This window comes from Amblyomma americanum, chromosome 5 (assembly GCF_052857255.1).
Source record: "Amblyomma americanum isolate KBUSLIRL-KWMA chromosome 5, ASM5285725v1, whole genome shotgun sequence".
NCBI lineage: Eukaryota > Metazoa > Arthropoda > Arachnida > Ixodida > Ixodidae > Amblyomma > Amblyomma americanum.
The window spans coordinates 142,214,553-142,230,725 of NC_135501.1; the positions used below are offsets into that span (position 1 = coordinate 142,214,553).

A 16,173-nucleotide genomic window follows, 5' to 3' on the forward strand; every position below is an offset into this window, starting at 1 on the left:
ATGCACTCAGATGACAGGATGTATTCTGACTGGGTGAATCGGGAGAATTCGACAGCGCCCACTTGAGCTGTCGAAAAGCCATAAGTTTTCATCAGCATCTCGAGTTTTACAATTAGGCATTGAAGCATTGCGCTTTAAGCACGTATTTCAGGTTGATACGGAATATGTCATACTTAGAAGAAACAGGAAAATTCAGTGGCTCTGTTATCCAGTTAGCACCAGCATCGTGCTGCCGCGGATGCTAGAGCAGGCGGAGGGAGCTCGAGAGGAAGATGTGACTCTCGTCCCCCCCTCTGAAAAGGTGCCTCCCGTCAGTTACATTGGATGACCCGTTGGCGTTCAAGTCTTGCCAGTATGTCTCGACGCTAACCTAAGCTGGCAGTTCTGATCCGGTAGTATAGAGTTCAGCACAGCGGGCGCTGTATTGTTCTCATTAAGTTTGCCACGCTGACTATCAGATTTAATAATCTTTTTCGGTTTGATGCCAATGCCTACAGCATCTTCTTAAGGAATTGGAGAACTACATAACAAGGGCTCTCCCAGTCATCTCTAGTTGGTGTCCTGCATCACCCGTAGTCACCTTGTTTCATCAATTTTCCTTATCGAAACTCTCCTTCGGATATTCAGCTAAACCAGGCGTGGCTAGGCTAGATGAGAGCAATGACAGAACGCCTAGCTTTTCCGCCACCCCTCACACGCTTATCTCTTTCCAACGTAGCACTGGACCCTACAATTTCCACCTGTAGTTCAGTATCACTCGTCACTACTTTCCAAAACAGCAAAACACTATTAACCGCATGTTCTCCGTAATGTGAATGAAGCCAAGCTATTGATGCAGGTAGGAAAGTTTCCCTGTGTGAAAGCTTGGAAGTTAGCGGCACCTTATGGGAACTCAAAATCGAGTATCATTGAGAGGAAAATATAAAAATTCTGAAGCGGACTATTCAGATAAAATATAGCCTTGCTCCACTCTGCCTCCGTTATAATGAGAAGCGAATAACAACTTGTGTTTAAGATTTCATCCAGCTTTCTTTTTTTCAAATTTTCTAGGTTCTCGTTGTGCAGAAAACGCGACGTCGTGGGCGCTGTGAGCGAAAAATTCCCGGAGAAGCAACCTAAGAGGGCAACCTAGGGCACGCGACCTTGTGGCGTCATCAAAATCTGCGCATTGTATTGTTAGGAAACTGAAAAATTTGGCAGTTAGCAGTAAAATTAATGACTGGGTGCGAGAGGTTGCTCCTCGCGAGATCCCTCTCGTACCTCTGGGTTTCACAAGCCCGGTGGCAGCACCTGCTATCGCAGGGTAGTGGCGGATCTCTTTACCACTGCTCCTTTGCAATAGGACTCGCACAGATCTATAAATGTAAAGTCTATAATGATAAATTCTACATTTGTGGCCGTTCGCCCCTTAATGCTATCGCGTTATACCCTTATGGCGGAGCTTATGTTTTACTTGCAGTTTTCTTCTTTCTTACGAATTTTGGGCGCGGAAATTGTTAAACATTAACTCACGACGGATTTTTGTCAGACAGTAGAAATCGTCGAGCAGGAAATACAAAACTGTCAGGGCATCTTATTCTTAGCCGCAGCATCAGCAGATGACAGCAGTGCAAACTTACCAAATTTTGAAACACCATCTACCGGTGCATGGTCCTCGAAAGCACTTGCCACATATATTTTGACCAGGATGCACTACGCAAAGCTGGAAAAAGTCGTACTGCGTTCAGGAAATCATCCGGACACACAAACGCGCGTACACGTTTACAAGATCATCGTAAATGATAGTCCACAAAAATGGCGGCGTGTGTCACGAAATTCACTGACGGGTCGAGAGAGGTTGCGTAACATCGTGATATCGTCACAACCTGCCCGCTGTGGCAGGTAGAAACCGCCCCATCGAACTGTGACTAACGTGCCAACCGTGGCCGGCGGGAAGGAAATGTATAATAGGTACCGAAGGGTAGCCTCACCTGGTGACGTCTTCACATCCTGCCAACGTAAAGAAGAATGCATGTTAGAAAGGAAAGCTAAATATAAGAAAAATCCGGAGAGAACCAGTTCTTGGTTCAGTTACACCTGGGCAGCAATGGCGATCTCTAAAGCTGTCGTATTCTGCAGAAAAGGTGCGTTAGGTGTTTCTTGCAAGGTTTTAGTCACACAATTTTGGCCACATGTAAATAAGTGCTTCTTATTAATAGGATTTGGTTCCCCATCCCGTTACCTAAATTTCGCTGATTAGGAGTTGGTTTGTAGGTTCACAATATCTGCTGCTTGAAGAAAAGGCTGCACACAAAATTTCGGCAACCATGCGCAATTCATGTTTAGCTTTCCAACAGGCATTGTTTGACAGAGAACTCTTCAAGCTCACATGTAACCAACCCGCTCGAAGGTAAAACTAAGATTAAGCAATAAGCCAGACACGCTAGCATTAACTAATCGCCAAGGTGGGCTAGTAATGATATATATAGTGAAATCCAGTAACAATCATTCCATTTTATTCACCTTATCCAGAAAAGAACCTGGACTGCATATTGTTCTATATGCCCTACCTGCCATGTTCTGTTAAGACCTCTAGAAACAACGTTTGAGGGCAGACGTGGCAGCAATAAGCTATATATTAACGATGCACCGAAGGAAAGTTGTGTGAACAGAAAAGAGGAGCCTGCTTCAGTGTGGTGTCCTTACTCGGTAAGTGATAAAACATTGACTAATAAGAAACCAGTTCCGCACATTATTATAAATTTTATTTTTTTAGTTTTAGCATCAAGCACGAAAAACAAACACAAGTTACAATGTGCCACGTTTGCTTATGACTGATATTCTGCCACTTCTATTTTATTTGTGGGCTTAGTAGCTTTCATTATTATGCCTTTCGTAATCATATACCTTTGGTCTCCAGAGAGGGCTTGCCGGCGTCCTGTCTAATCATCGTGCCGCCTACTGCTAATGCGTACTTCGCAATGATATCTGAGATTCTGGTTCTGTGCTGGAACATTGAAGTGCTCCTCCTCATTTAAAGCAGACTATCTGTTCTGTAATGAGATCCTGAATTTTTCTACATTGCCATTTATTCGTTAACTCATTGACAGGCTTCTGTGTCAGTAAACGGTTTGGTTTTCTGATCATGTCTAGGGTAATTCGAGACCTTAGCATTCTATGGTCGCTACGCCGCACTTTTCCGAGGGCCTCCACACCCTGCACGATGGCAGGATGAGCGCATAGTGTAAAACTAAGATAATATAATTCTCATTTCTAGATAATATAATATGACTAAATAGCTTCTCCTCCTGCTAAAACCGTTGTGACTGAAAATAAATGCCGCTTCAACTGTGCTAGCATAAAGAGGACACGAGAAGTAGAATTTCTGGCGCATACCATGGCTGTCGTGCACCCTGGTGCTACTGTATTCGTTACAGTAATGTTGGAGAATATTTCCGCATCTCATTGCACGCAGTCTTCGTCACCCATGCGTAGAGAGCTCCAGTGGGGCACCTCTCTACAAAGGCGCAGCCCGTCAAAGCTGCTGTAATCTCTAGAGTCAAAGCTTGCACTGAAGCTGAGCCAGATATAGCTATGCCAGCCAGGTTTCCACGAGATTCTCACCAGAAAATGATGACTGCTTCGAAAATCCCGTTCTCGTGGTCTGGTGCGTATTGCTCGAACTATCGACACCGCGGCGAGGCAAGCTGTACCTATCCCCCTGAACCAGAGAACTACGTTGAACTATTGTCTACCGGTGCTGCCCTGAGCACTGGGGCCGCCGCCGACGACGCTGCATCCACGAAGGCCAGTGCCAACGCTCTCGCAGCACAGATCATTTCAACAACCGGCCAAGTCAGCAACATTGACGGCTCGCTCCGCCTGCTCACCAGTCAGCCGCTGTGTCAGGGCTACCGCTAAAAGCGGAGGCGGTCGTCATTCACATGCCGCGTTATCAATAATCAGCTGTCGATACACGAGCAATAATAGTATCTATCGCCTGTGCCGCAAGAGTTAATGTAATATCCGGCCCGTGCAGAGTCTATGCTGATCCCTCTACGGGAATATAATATATTTCCTCTCATTGTTTTGCAGAAGCTACCAGAGTTATCACATTTCTAAATTTGAATCAAAAATAATGCAACTTGACAACCCTGAATAGCTGCCGTGTTTTGCTGTAACGCGCAGAATTCCAGCAGATTTCACAATCATATGATTATAAGACGTGGTAGTGATAAAAATATCGCACTCGATGCCAGGAGGTGATGTCACTCGAAGAAAAATGTGAAGCGCATGCCCTAGATGGAACACACTCCGAAAGAAACTAATACCAAGCAACACGCAGCTTTTGGCCTCGGCCATATTGGGCGCCACTGAAATGCGTCTTCGTCGCAGTGCCTATCGTTCCAGACATAAGGCATCTGTGAGCCCGTGGGTTTATTGTGTTTTCTTAGTTTTGTAACGCCGAAATTACGCATGAGTAGAAAAACGTAGTAAGCTAATATAATGCTAGCTTATGTGACTACATTCAAAAGCGAATATGAAAATTCGACTCGCTAGAATAAAGTATGAGAAATCACTATTTAGGTTATGTGCAACGTTTAGATTTTGAAGAATATTTCCAGGCAGTTGGCATTGTCTGAAAGATCAGAAACAAATATCTGGAGCCCACTTGTAGAAGGGCACAGGTGAATCAATATTTTTTTTTACATACAAACGCCTCCTGTTTTCCCAGCAATATTTGGCCGAAAACAGGACGCGAGCGATCCTTAAACGCTCTATTGAGGTTGCACAGTCGTGCCCCTTTTTCTTCAAAACACTTGCAGAAAGTTGCACCAGACATTCTCATCGGAAGCTGCGGGCTATTGAGAACATGTTTCCATAAAATTTTGTGTTCGAGCTTCGTGTAGAACTGTGTATGCGGCGTACAAACGCCTCGTGAGGATTTCACGATACCAGGCCGTAAAAATCTGAGAATGCTCCACATCTGGTCATGCACCTCTGCTAGTTAGAGAAGCCAATCTTGGGCAAGTTGGTGTCACGTTCCGCCTCACTGCGTTCAGTTCTTTAAATGCATCCGGGTCAAATTTCTTACCTTCAATTTCGTATTCCTAAATACAAGTATCGCACTAAAAGAGTTTGATTCAAAATTATGAGGCGCTAAATTTTCACTTCACTCCTACAGTGCGTTATCATTAAATATTTTTGCTTGAAGAGCAACAGTTGCCGACTTAGCACGCCATTCAAGGCAAAGCTCAATGGCTTTGGCTGACTGGCTCCCCATTCGCCGGGTTCTTTCATGGCAACAACCCTTATGTGGCAAATATCTCCTCCCGAGTCGCAACATTCTCCGCCCGAGGTAGCCACCCTCCGCGTTCTTCCTGCGGCAATGTTTGTCCGATGTTTGCTCTCCTCTTGTCTACGTCTTTCGCTGAGTAGCCCCTAAAACGTGTCCTCAATTCGCTTTTAACCTGTAGTGTTGTTCATCCCGTAAAGTCTCCTTCAAGCCACTCTCTCGTCTTCCCGACAAATGTGGAGCGATAATATCCCTCTTTTCATTTTCTCAACTACTAATCGTAGCAGGACATTTCTGCTGGGTCATTCGAAATGATTTTATTTTCGTTGAGGTATTCTTAGTTTTTTTTTTGAGCGGGGGGAGGGGGGGAGGTTTCAGTTGAAGCCACTTTTTGGCCACTTATTCGTGTTTCAAGCAAGGCAGACGGGGATTGAAGATTTGCCTCACGCCACTTTTTCGCTTTCCACCTTGGCAGGTGGTCGACAGGTAGTCTAGGCAGCCCTAACTCAGACGTTGGATAATTTTCCATCATAGCGCGGCTTCTTGTGCTAGCGCAAAAATAGATTGGATGGTGGAAATTTTACAGGAATTACAGAAACAGTCTCGTTCCATGACGACGGCGAGTTTATGCTTGAGAGCCTATCGTTCCAAAGTTTCAACTTGACAAAATAGTATGCTAACTTGTTTGGAAGAGCTTTGTCATTCCATTCAAGTTTATCGCAGCGGGATTTTCGCGCGCCTTTTTTGTGACGCTCAAAGACACTAATATGTACTTATGTCGAGACTTTCGTATTAGGTGCTACAATATACTGCCATTTTTTCAAAGTTTCCAGTCACACTCTGTGCAGGATTACATGGATGGTCAAAAAGACAAGACCTGTACCAAAATCCGAAACTCCTGCTCTGAACTCATACCGTGTATATTTTGCTATACACCTTCATGCTTGAAAATACAGGCGTTAGCAAAATTGGAGAAAGCATGCGATTGCTGGTGGTTGTGCATTTGTTATAAAAAAACAGTGCCTGTAAGAACTCGACTGATGAGCGAGCCAGAATACACGGTGTGCATCTCAAGAAATCAGGTGCTACAGCATCGTATAGCGCTGCATTGGGGTTCTGGCAGCTCGCGTGGTTCCTGCACTTATGCTCATGCCCGTATCTGTCATGAGCAAAAAAAGCCTTGAGCAGCATAATTATAACTAAAACATATGCACTTGTTCAAAGAATGCGAACGATTTTATTAGTAGCAAATCTTCTTTAATTCACCCTCGTCGCTTCTTAAATCTTATGGCGACTCATAAATGAATAAGCTAGCCAGAATCACAGGAATCCTTTATCTGGTCCCGTAAGCGTCAAATGATTGTAGAAAGGTGCAGAGATTTACAGATATAGATATACGGCTAGAGGGTTTATCGCGGCAACAAAAAGTAGAAGTGGCTAGTCAGGTACGCAATACTTACAGGCAGAAGTGGAACGTCATCTTCGCATTGCCGAAACCGCAACCGTCCACCTTAATATGTCCTACGCATGACCTGTCCATTATCTCCTAAACAGGACCAAAAATCAAGAGGTGTGAAATGTTTCCTTCAGGCGAGCAACATCTCATTGCGCTAAGAACTGCCTTGCAAAAAACAGGAGAGGATGGAAAACTAGAAGAAATGTTGCAAAATTGAAAAACCAAAAAAATAATCACGATAGATACAATGAGAATCATGATGCCTAAAACCTCCATTTAAATTTCTTGATTTCCAGCGTTCCTGCATGACGGTAAGCACCACTTCTACAGGAGCGTAGGAACACTGGTCTAAATTTTCACGTTCTTTTTTTCATACAAGTCTATTCAGGTGGAATCCACCTCGGCACAAGTGAGCTAGGACGCCTTCATCTTTCAGCGTTAGCAAGTTGTACCGTGAGTTCTGCAATGCACATTTAAAAGTTATAATCATGGGCTCTGCATATTCTCTAAAGGGCCGCATTTTGCGTCATTTTATTGTTCAATATCGCCTGCCTTATTACGAATGCCCTGCGAGATTGTTTCTGCCGGTTAGGACAATCTGTTTTTTTTCACCGAGAATGAGCCTTACGCGCTGGAGACCGAAAATTACGGTAATAATGAGATGCTTGGCTGGTCATGCTGCTTTGTCTCTATGGCACAGGCTTCACTAATGTAAGATGTCATCCTTATGGTTGGGAATGTTTGTACGTCGACATAAGGTGATCATATGAGCAATAAAAAGCTTCAGTGAACCGCAAGTCAGAAAGTATGAACTTTTTGCGCATCTTTCAAAAAACGAAACATAGTTCTCCCGCTATCATATGCAATCTTTATCTTATAATGTTTTAATGTTTATCTTATAAATCTTTATCTTATAAATGCTCGAATTGAACTACAAAACATGAAAGCAAAGCTTCATTAGACGTATATATACACCTTTTCCACTTAAAAAAACTTCCATTCTGTTGGACAAGCATCCGGAAGGAATATCGCTCACATATTTGCTTGCCCAATTGAAAAAAAAAATTGATCGAAAAGCTTCATCCTGTCTCAGTTACTAAAATTAGCATAATGTTCCAGCGCTAATCTGGGTGCCTATATTGAGCCAACTAGGTAGTAAACTCCTCAGTTATTCCACATGTCTGGAAGGCAAGGTCCGGAAAGAGAAAAAAAAAATTGCTGCTATTTTACAGTTGAACCAGGTTTTTGAGCGAAAGCTGTGGTGTATCGGGCAAGTAAACGCGGCATGGCGTCTGTAACGTTGAGTGTGTTCCGCACCCTGACCCCTCCCCACCCCCCGGCCAGTAGCAGTTAAATTAATGGTTGATCGCGATAGGTTGGCCAGCTGACGAACGCTGCGGCCTATTGCTGCAGTGCCGCGTGTCTGCCCTCAACGTTGTTAGCTCTAATGGATGCAGCCCACACGTCTCACCACAGCCATGTACCTCGATGCGCGATTTAGGCCTGCAGTGGCACCGGGAAGCCTTCCTTCTCTGCCTGCGCCCTTCCTTTCTTGAAATCATCGGAGTCTAGAACGTTGTCAAAGCCAAATCCAATGAACGCAGTGAACGCCCTGATCCACTCATTGCACTACCTTTGGAAATGTCCTTCCCCAAAGGCAGTACCATCCCATCCCCAATACCACTCATTCTTCCTGAGAGGCTGCTTTACGGAGCGCTCAGTCCGCCAGCCAGAAATCTCTGGTGGATCGGGCTTTATGTGAAGCATAAGCCTGTGGAATCCTGGGTGAGTAGGAGGCCACCCTGAAAACTCTTTTTTTTTCATCTAAGGAAAGTTGTTTCCATCCATCCATCCACAATGAACGCAGTCAGCCTGTAGAAACAGACGCGAGCGCTTGACTTCGGTGGCGGCGTCTGAGAGGCGTCATAGCTGTCACGTGGCTGCTCCTCCGGTATAGGTAAAACTCGCGCACACTGAGAAGAAGCTACGGAGCGCAGTAACAAATATTTCGCTTAAAAAATGCAGCAGCTGTGAAAGGGGCCTCTAGAATATTACATTCAACACGAGAGTTATCATGCTGCCCCGAAGCAATAAACTTCGCTTTAAAAAAATGTGGCTTACCGGTTCCTTACGAGGGCACTTGCCAGGTGGCGGCATCTTGCGGCTTCGCTTGCAGTTAGTCTTATAGGCGTTGTATTCGATCATGATTAGAGTTGAGGAGCCTTCGCGCTAGAAAGACAGCAGTAGTGGATGGCATGGTTGAATGTGTGAACGTTAAAGTATATTTGCTTTTCGGTGTGTGTACGCGCTGCAAAGAAAACGTGAAATATCGCGAAATGTGTCCGCATTATGATGCAGTGAACAAAAGTATCGACTTTAGAGCAAAAGCACTTTTGTTTCCTACCACAAACGTTTTCGCAGAGATTACCCCTGCGAGGCCCGGATGGCCAGCGGGGCGGCAGTAAGTATAGGGTAGTTTATGAATGCGTTTACAGTTCTGAGCATTCTCTTAGTATTTGCGCTGTATTTCAGAGTAAACACAGAAAAAAACCTTCACCTAGCTCCCGACACCTGATAAACAATCCACCTTGCTGAAAAATAAGTAGACTGGCGTTTTTGTACAGTTAATATACATGATCTGTTCTTTGTTTAAATCTAGTATAATATAATCAGGTACCAGATGAGGCGCTGTTTTTCGCTGGGGCATCGAGATAACACGCTCCACAAGCTGGAGCCAAGCGCATTAAGAGATGTGGCAGCGCGTGTACACAAAGACTAGGAATCAATTAACACTGTGTACTTCGCCAACGTTGTTGACGAAGTACATAGTGTACATATTAGAACGCCGTTAGTTATATAATAAAAGTTGTGTTGAGCATATTCCTTAGTGTATTTACCACTGAGTCCCAACGATGTGGGTGATGGAAGTCGCATAAGTACCCTTAAATGCGAAGGAAATAAGTGGCATAATGACTGCCCACCCTGTCCATGGTCCAGGGTGTGAGTGGAACGGTCGTATCCCATTTTCAGGGACGTGGGCAGAAAATAATCAGCGTAGGTAACTTTTCAGAAGTCAGATGAAGAAGGTTATGTGTAGAGTTTTGTAGTAAAAAAAAGAGAGGATATCTATGTCGACCATAGAAGTGGCGGTGAATACTGAGCGTGATGCGACCGGGAATTGTTTTGTAGTACTGCGTAAAGTGCACACATTTTTGAAAGTGTGCTTCTGTTTGTGGTTTGTCTTGTAGATGGGAGGGTTGCTGTACATGCTTCATATGGGAGCCGCAGCTTTTGGTTTCTTTTCCACGTAATGCTCGATCATGGATCTGACAGATACATTCAGGTGGCTGCAAAGCATACGTGCGTTCCAGAGAAGACGGCACCACCGCACTCATTAGCACTAGACAGCGGCCGGAAGTCATTAGTTTTAGTCATTAGACTAGAGTTCTCCATTATTCCTCTACCCTGGAACTAAGAATTTAGACAAAATTGCCTCTCTAGTTATATAACTAATGGTATACTGCGAAACATTTGAAACTAAAACTTATTAATTCCATATCACGATGTTTTTGGGGCCGGTCAAGCTAATTCCTAAAGGATCGTGTTTTAAAAAGATCGCAAATGTGAAGGGGCATTTTTTAAAGCTTATTGTTTTCTGCGCCCAATGCAACAGACGACACTACAGTTCCACAATCCAAGTATTGTGTTCATGATTCGCAGTGATATTTTTAGAATCGCCGGTGCGCCGCTGGCAATTTGTGCCACTTTTCTCGGCTGTTCGTCTTTTAGTGCAAATTATTTTCGAACAAAAAAGAGGTGCACTGAGGGTCGCTCATTATTAGCGCTGCGTTAAGTATTCCAATCGCATACAACAGTGATGACTTTACTTGCTAACTTGGATGCTTTTCATACCAATATGCTGGGCTCGCGCCGGACCCTGCTTTCGCACGGAGCACAGCAACTCTAGTCGGCTCAAAAACGCAGACTCCTAGCGCCCACTGTGAATCCCATCCAGCAAGGAGAAAGTGGGCGTTCTGGGTCATTAATCTTATAAACTCTATTTATTGATTTATTTATTTCTTTATTTTCTCATATACTTTTTGTTGGTTAATTTTTTTATTAGTACTCTAAACCCACTCTAGGGGCATTTCTGTTGGCAAGGATGACAAACTGGGACGACACACAGTTGGGAAGGATTGAATTCATTGCAATCACGGAAACATGGTTATCAAGCAATATTAAAGATTGCGAGGTAACTCTCCCCAACTACGCAATAGTCCGAAAAGATAGGTTAACACGTAGCGGGGGAGTTGCTATCTTGATAAAAAGGAAAATTCCGTTCGTGGTTCTTCCTGAAGTCAAGGAGGTTGAAGCAATCTTTTGCAAACTCTGAATTCATCGTGATCAGTCTTTATCGGCTGCGTTTATCGCAGCCGATAAAGACTGATCTTCAAGCATCGACGCAATGCAGTCATTGCATGCCTACATGTTTCGGCACTTCCTTGGAGTAAGATTAATCATGATGGGGGATTTCAGTCTACCTGATATTGACTGGAACACTATGCAGCATCATTCTAAACACGCTGAAGTACTCTTTGATATCATGCGAACGTTCAATTTGAGCCAGATAGCAAATTAGCCAACGCGTGTACAAGGTAGCAGTTCAAACATACTAGATCTAGTTTTTCTATGTGATCACTTTCCTATAGCCAAAGCAAAGGTACAGCTTCTAGATGGTATGTCAGATCACAAACTAACCCTCTGCAATATCGCCATTCATGACCTGCCAACGCCCTCAAAATCATTCCTATCATTTCTGGATTTTTACAGAGCAGACGACACCAGCATACTCGACCACCTATTTTACGAATTCTCTTCTTTTGAGTAGCTTGCACTAGACAGAAGCACTGACACTGAAACAGTGTGGCAAAGATTCAAACGAATTATAGCTTTTTGCGTAACTTACTACGTACCAGTTAAAGCTAAGAAAACGTGTAAACACAACCCGTGGATAAATCGCAACATCATTCATGCCAAGCGGAAAGTCGAAAGGCTGAGAAAATCTTTAAAGACAAAGCCCAGTGTCCAAGGAAGTTCTATTCTCTCAGGTACAATCAGTAATATGAAATCAAAAATAAAAGTCGCCAAAGCGAACTTTTTTTCTTGCAAACTAAGTAGCTTCTTTAAAGATTCTCCGCGTAAATTTTGGCAATACTTAAACCATAAAAAACAAGATACTAAGGTGATGAGTCCTGAAGAAAGCAAATCCAGCGCAAACGTACGGAATAACTACTTTCAGTAGATCTTCACTACTGATGACGGAAACCAGCACACTTAACAGTTCGCAACACGTGCCTTCAGCCCCTTACAGTTGATGAGGCTGGTGTACTCAACCTCTTGCTAAAATTAGATTCCAAAAAGAGATTTGGACAAGAAAATATGCCCAATGAATTTCTAAAAAGATATGCAAAATGAATGGCGAAATAATTCTCCCTTATTTTCAACAAATCGTCATCTTCATCTTCCCTTCCAGCAGATTGGAAATTGGCCAAAATAATTACTATCCACAATATGGAGATGAAGATCAAGTCTGTAACTTTAGGCCCATTTCACTTACAAGTACCGCTTGCAAACTACTGGAACACATAATATTGAATCATATAACATCCTTCCTTGAATGTAATCAAATTATATCGCCGTTTCAGCACGGATATCGCAAATACTACCTATCGTCACGCAGCTCGTCGAACTTATACATGGCGTTTCACTAAGCATTAAACATCAAAAACAAATTGATCTCATTTTACTAGACTTTTCTAAAGCACTCGATCGTGTATCTCATAAAAACTAATTCTAAAGTTGGAATCTACACTTGGCGAAGGACCAATCATTAACTGGATTAAAAACTACTTAGCTAATAGATCACAATTCGTAGAATTTAACCATGAAAAGTTCAACATAACTGAAGTTACGTCCGGTGTGCCCCAGGGCAGTGTTCTCTCGCCTATTTTATTCATTATCTCCATCAATGATTTACCTGCTATCATTCCTATTCGAATGAGGCTTTTTGTTGACGATTACATACTGTACCATAAAATTAAATCTCCAGATGACCCCATAACGCTTAACAATGTACTAGTCTGTATCTCATTGGTGCACTAAATGGCAAATGATTATTAATATCGAAAAATCAGCCATCTTGCGAATTACCAGGAAACATAAAGTATCGGACTTTTCATACACACTGAACAGTATCCCGTTTCCCGCAGTTACACAGCATAAATACCTTCGTTTAATTTTATCACCTGATCTGAAATGGAACTTGCACGTGAACTTCATTACGCAATCTGCACTGAAACGACTTTTCTTTCTCAAGAGGCGCCCCCGAGACGCGCGGTCAGACATTAAATTACTTTCCTACAATACTTTTTTGAGACCTGTACATGAATATGCGAATATAGCCTGGTTTTCGTTTACAGATAAACTAAAGGAAACTAGAGGGAATTCAAAGGAAAGCTGTAAGATTTATGTACAAAAAATACGGACAAACTGTATCACCCACAGAACTCATAAACAACGCTGGAACACTTACGTTACAAAACCGCGCCAGGCTTGCACGACAGAAACTACTTTATCAACTTATTCACAACATGGTGAACATAGATTGTGCAAGGTATATTTCAAAATCAGAAACAAGAACAACGAGACATAAGCACTCACAAACACTGGAAGAATATCGATTCAACACAGACTGTTTTAGACATTCGTTTTTTCCACCATCAATTCGAGAATGGAATAACCTACCATCAAGTGTAACCAGCTCATCTTTAGAAAAAATTTTAGAGACATATGAAGCGCACCTACTAGCTCTACAATGTGCATTATAAACACCATTTCGTCAGCTCCAGTGATCTATTTGAAGTTATGAAAATTGTTCTTTTTAATGTGTAATGCATTTATGTTTTCATTATTTCTTTATCCTTGTATTGTTGCTCCCATGTTATTTCTCACCGATTATTATTATTATTTCTATTAAACCTAACAGCCTCTGTTCACATATAGTTGCAACGCTGTGTTTTATGTACTTGCTTTGTTGAATACTGTTTTGCCCTTCCTGCGATGATCCCGATTGGGATTAGCAGTATTTCTAAATAAATAAAAAAAGTGCGCAGGGGACCAGAAAATATGCTTTTGGGAATTAACATGCGTTCCGCTGAACTAGCGCTAACTACAACTGGCCCTCCATGTTAAAGTGCGCGCACTGCACGGCTTTGAGCAATTATTATGCATTTCCCTCTCTTCAATTACTATACTTCTCGCGCTTCTAACATTAACCGCGACGAAATTAATGTTCGAGTAGGCTTTTTGTTTTCTAATAAAGCCCAAGGGCGTTCCCCTTTGCCTCATTCATTTCTTTGTCTCTAAATAATGCATATATATATATATATATATATATATATATATATATATATATATATATATATATATATATATATATATATATATATATATATATATATATATATATATATATATATTTCCTTTACCTTGTCTGCTATATATATATATATATATATATATATATATATATATATATATATATATATATATATATATAGCAGACAAGGTAAAGGAAATGAGGGGCTCCTTTGACAAACATATTAAGGAAGCCAACAGTCACGGAAACCAAGGCGTACAGGGGAATGTTTTTAATTTTTTTTATTTGCAGTGCCAATCAATCGGTTTAAAGAAAATTACTTACAAAGCAGCAGAAAAAAACAACCATGCCGCCGGTGGGAGCCGAACCCACGACCTCCGAATATCGCGTCCGGTGCTCTTACCAACTGAGCTACGGCGACGTCTGTCCAATCTGCTGCTTTCGTGGGTATTTATGTTTACTGCGTGTAAGCGAACCTTGAGAGTGTTCACCAGCGCCACCCTCGACCATAGCGGTGGACGTAGCACGTCCTGTTATACCGCGAGTGTGACGTAGAACGTCATCTAACGGCGAGGGCGGAAACTGTGCGAGAGCCCTCTTATGCTACCTGTGGCATCAAGAGTGCCAGAACCGAGACCCCCGTTTAGCTATTAGCAGACAAGGTAAAAGAAATGAGGGGCTCGTTTGACAAACATATTAAGGAAGCCAAGAGTCACGGAAACCAAGGGGCATAGGGGAATGTTTTTAATCTTTTTTTTATTTGCAGTGCCAATCAATCGGTTTAGAGAAAATTACTTTAAAGCAGCAGAAAAAAAAACAACCATGCTGCCGGTGGGAGCAGAACCCACGACCTCCGAATATCGCGTCCGGTGCTCTTACCAACTGAGCTACGGTGACGGCTGTCCAATCTGCTGCTTTCGTGGGTATTTATGTTTACTGCGTGTAAGCGAACCATGAGAGTGTTCACCAGCGCCACCCTCGACCATAGCGGTGGACGTAGCACGTCCTGTTATACCGCGAGTGTGACGTAGAACGTCATCTAACGGCGAGGGCGGAAACTGTGCGAGAGCCCTCTTATGCTACCTATGGCAACAAGACTCCCAGAACCGAGACCCCCGTTAAGCTATTAGCAGACAAGGTAAAGGAAATGATGGGCTCGTTTGACAAACGTATTAAGGAAGCCAACAGTCACGGAAACCAAGGGGCATAGGGGAATGTTTTTAATCATTTTTTTATTTGCAGTGCCAATCAATCGATTTAAAGAAAATTACTTATAAAGCAGCAGAGAAAACAACCATGCCGCCGGTGGGAGCCGAACCCACGACCTCCGAAGATCGCGTCCGGTGCTCTTGTTGCCATAGGTAGCATAAGAGGGCTCTCGCACAGTTTCCGCCCTCGCCGTTAGATGACGTTCTACGTCTCACTCGCGGTATAACAGGACGTGCTACGTCCACCGCTATGGTCGAAGGTGGCGCTGGTGAACACTCTCAAGGTTCACTTACACGCAGTAAACATAAATACCCACGAAAGCAGCAGATTGGACAGCTGTCGCCGTAGCTCAGTTGGTAAGAGCACCGGACGCGATATTCGGAGGTCGTGGGTTCGGCTCCCACCGGCGGTATGGTTGTTTTTTCTGCTGCTTTATAAGTAATTTTCTTTAAACCGATTGATTGGCACTGCAAATAAAAAAAAGATTAAAAACATTCCCCATGCCCCTTGGTTTCCGTGACTGTTGGCTTCCTTAATATATATATATATATATATATATATATATATATATATATATATATATATATATATATATATATATATATATATATATATATATATATATATATACATATATATATATATATATATATATATATATATATATATATATATATATATATATATATATATATATATATAAGTGATTTATGGCAGCTGATTTAGTTAATATAATATAAAATCACCAAAAATTTAAGAAACATAACAGGATTTAATTCACGACGTCGTGAATTA

General features: G+C 42.5%; 2 protein-coding genes across 2 annotated transcripts in view; one reads left to right on the top strand and one right to left on the bottom strand.

The window, feature by feature from the left end:
• LOC144132794 (uncharacterized) overlaps positions 1-16,173 on the top strand; it is a 185,764-nt gene that overhangs the window by 16,010 nt on the left and 153,581 nt on the right. The window lies entirely within an intron of this gene.
• LOC144135101 (uncharacterized) overlaps positions 1,621-16,173 on the bottom strand; it is a 15,328-nt gene continuing 775 nt past the window's right edge. Inside the window, exons 2-4 of the mRNA XM_077667855.1 lie at positions 8,853-8,960; positions 6,736-6,821; positions 1,621-1,702 (exon numbers count right to left, since the gene is read on the bottom strand). Of these exons, the coding sequence (XP_077523981.1) occupies positions 1,693-1,702; positions 6,736-6,821; positions 8,853-8,960 (204 nt within the window). The 3' untranslated portion in view covers positions 1,621-1,692. The remainder of the gene's footprint in view (positions 1,703-6,735; positions 6,822-8,852; positions 8,961-16,173) is intronic.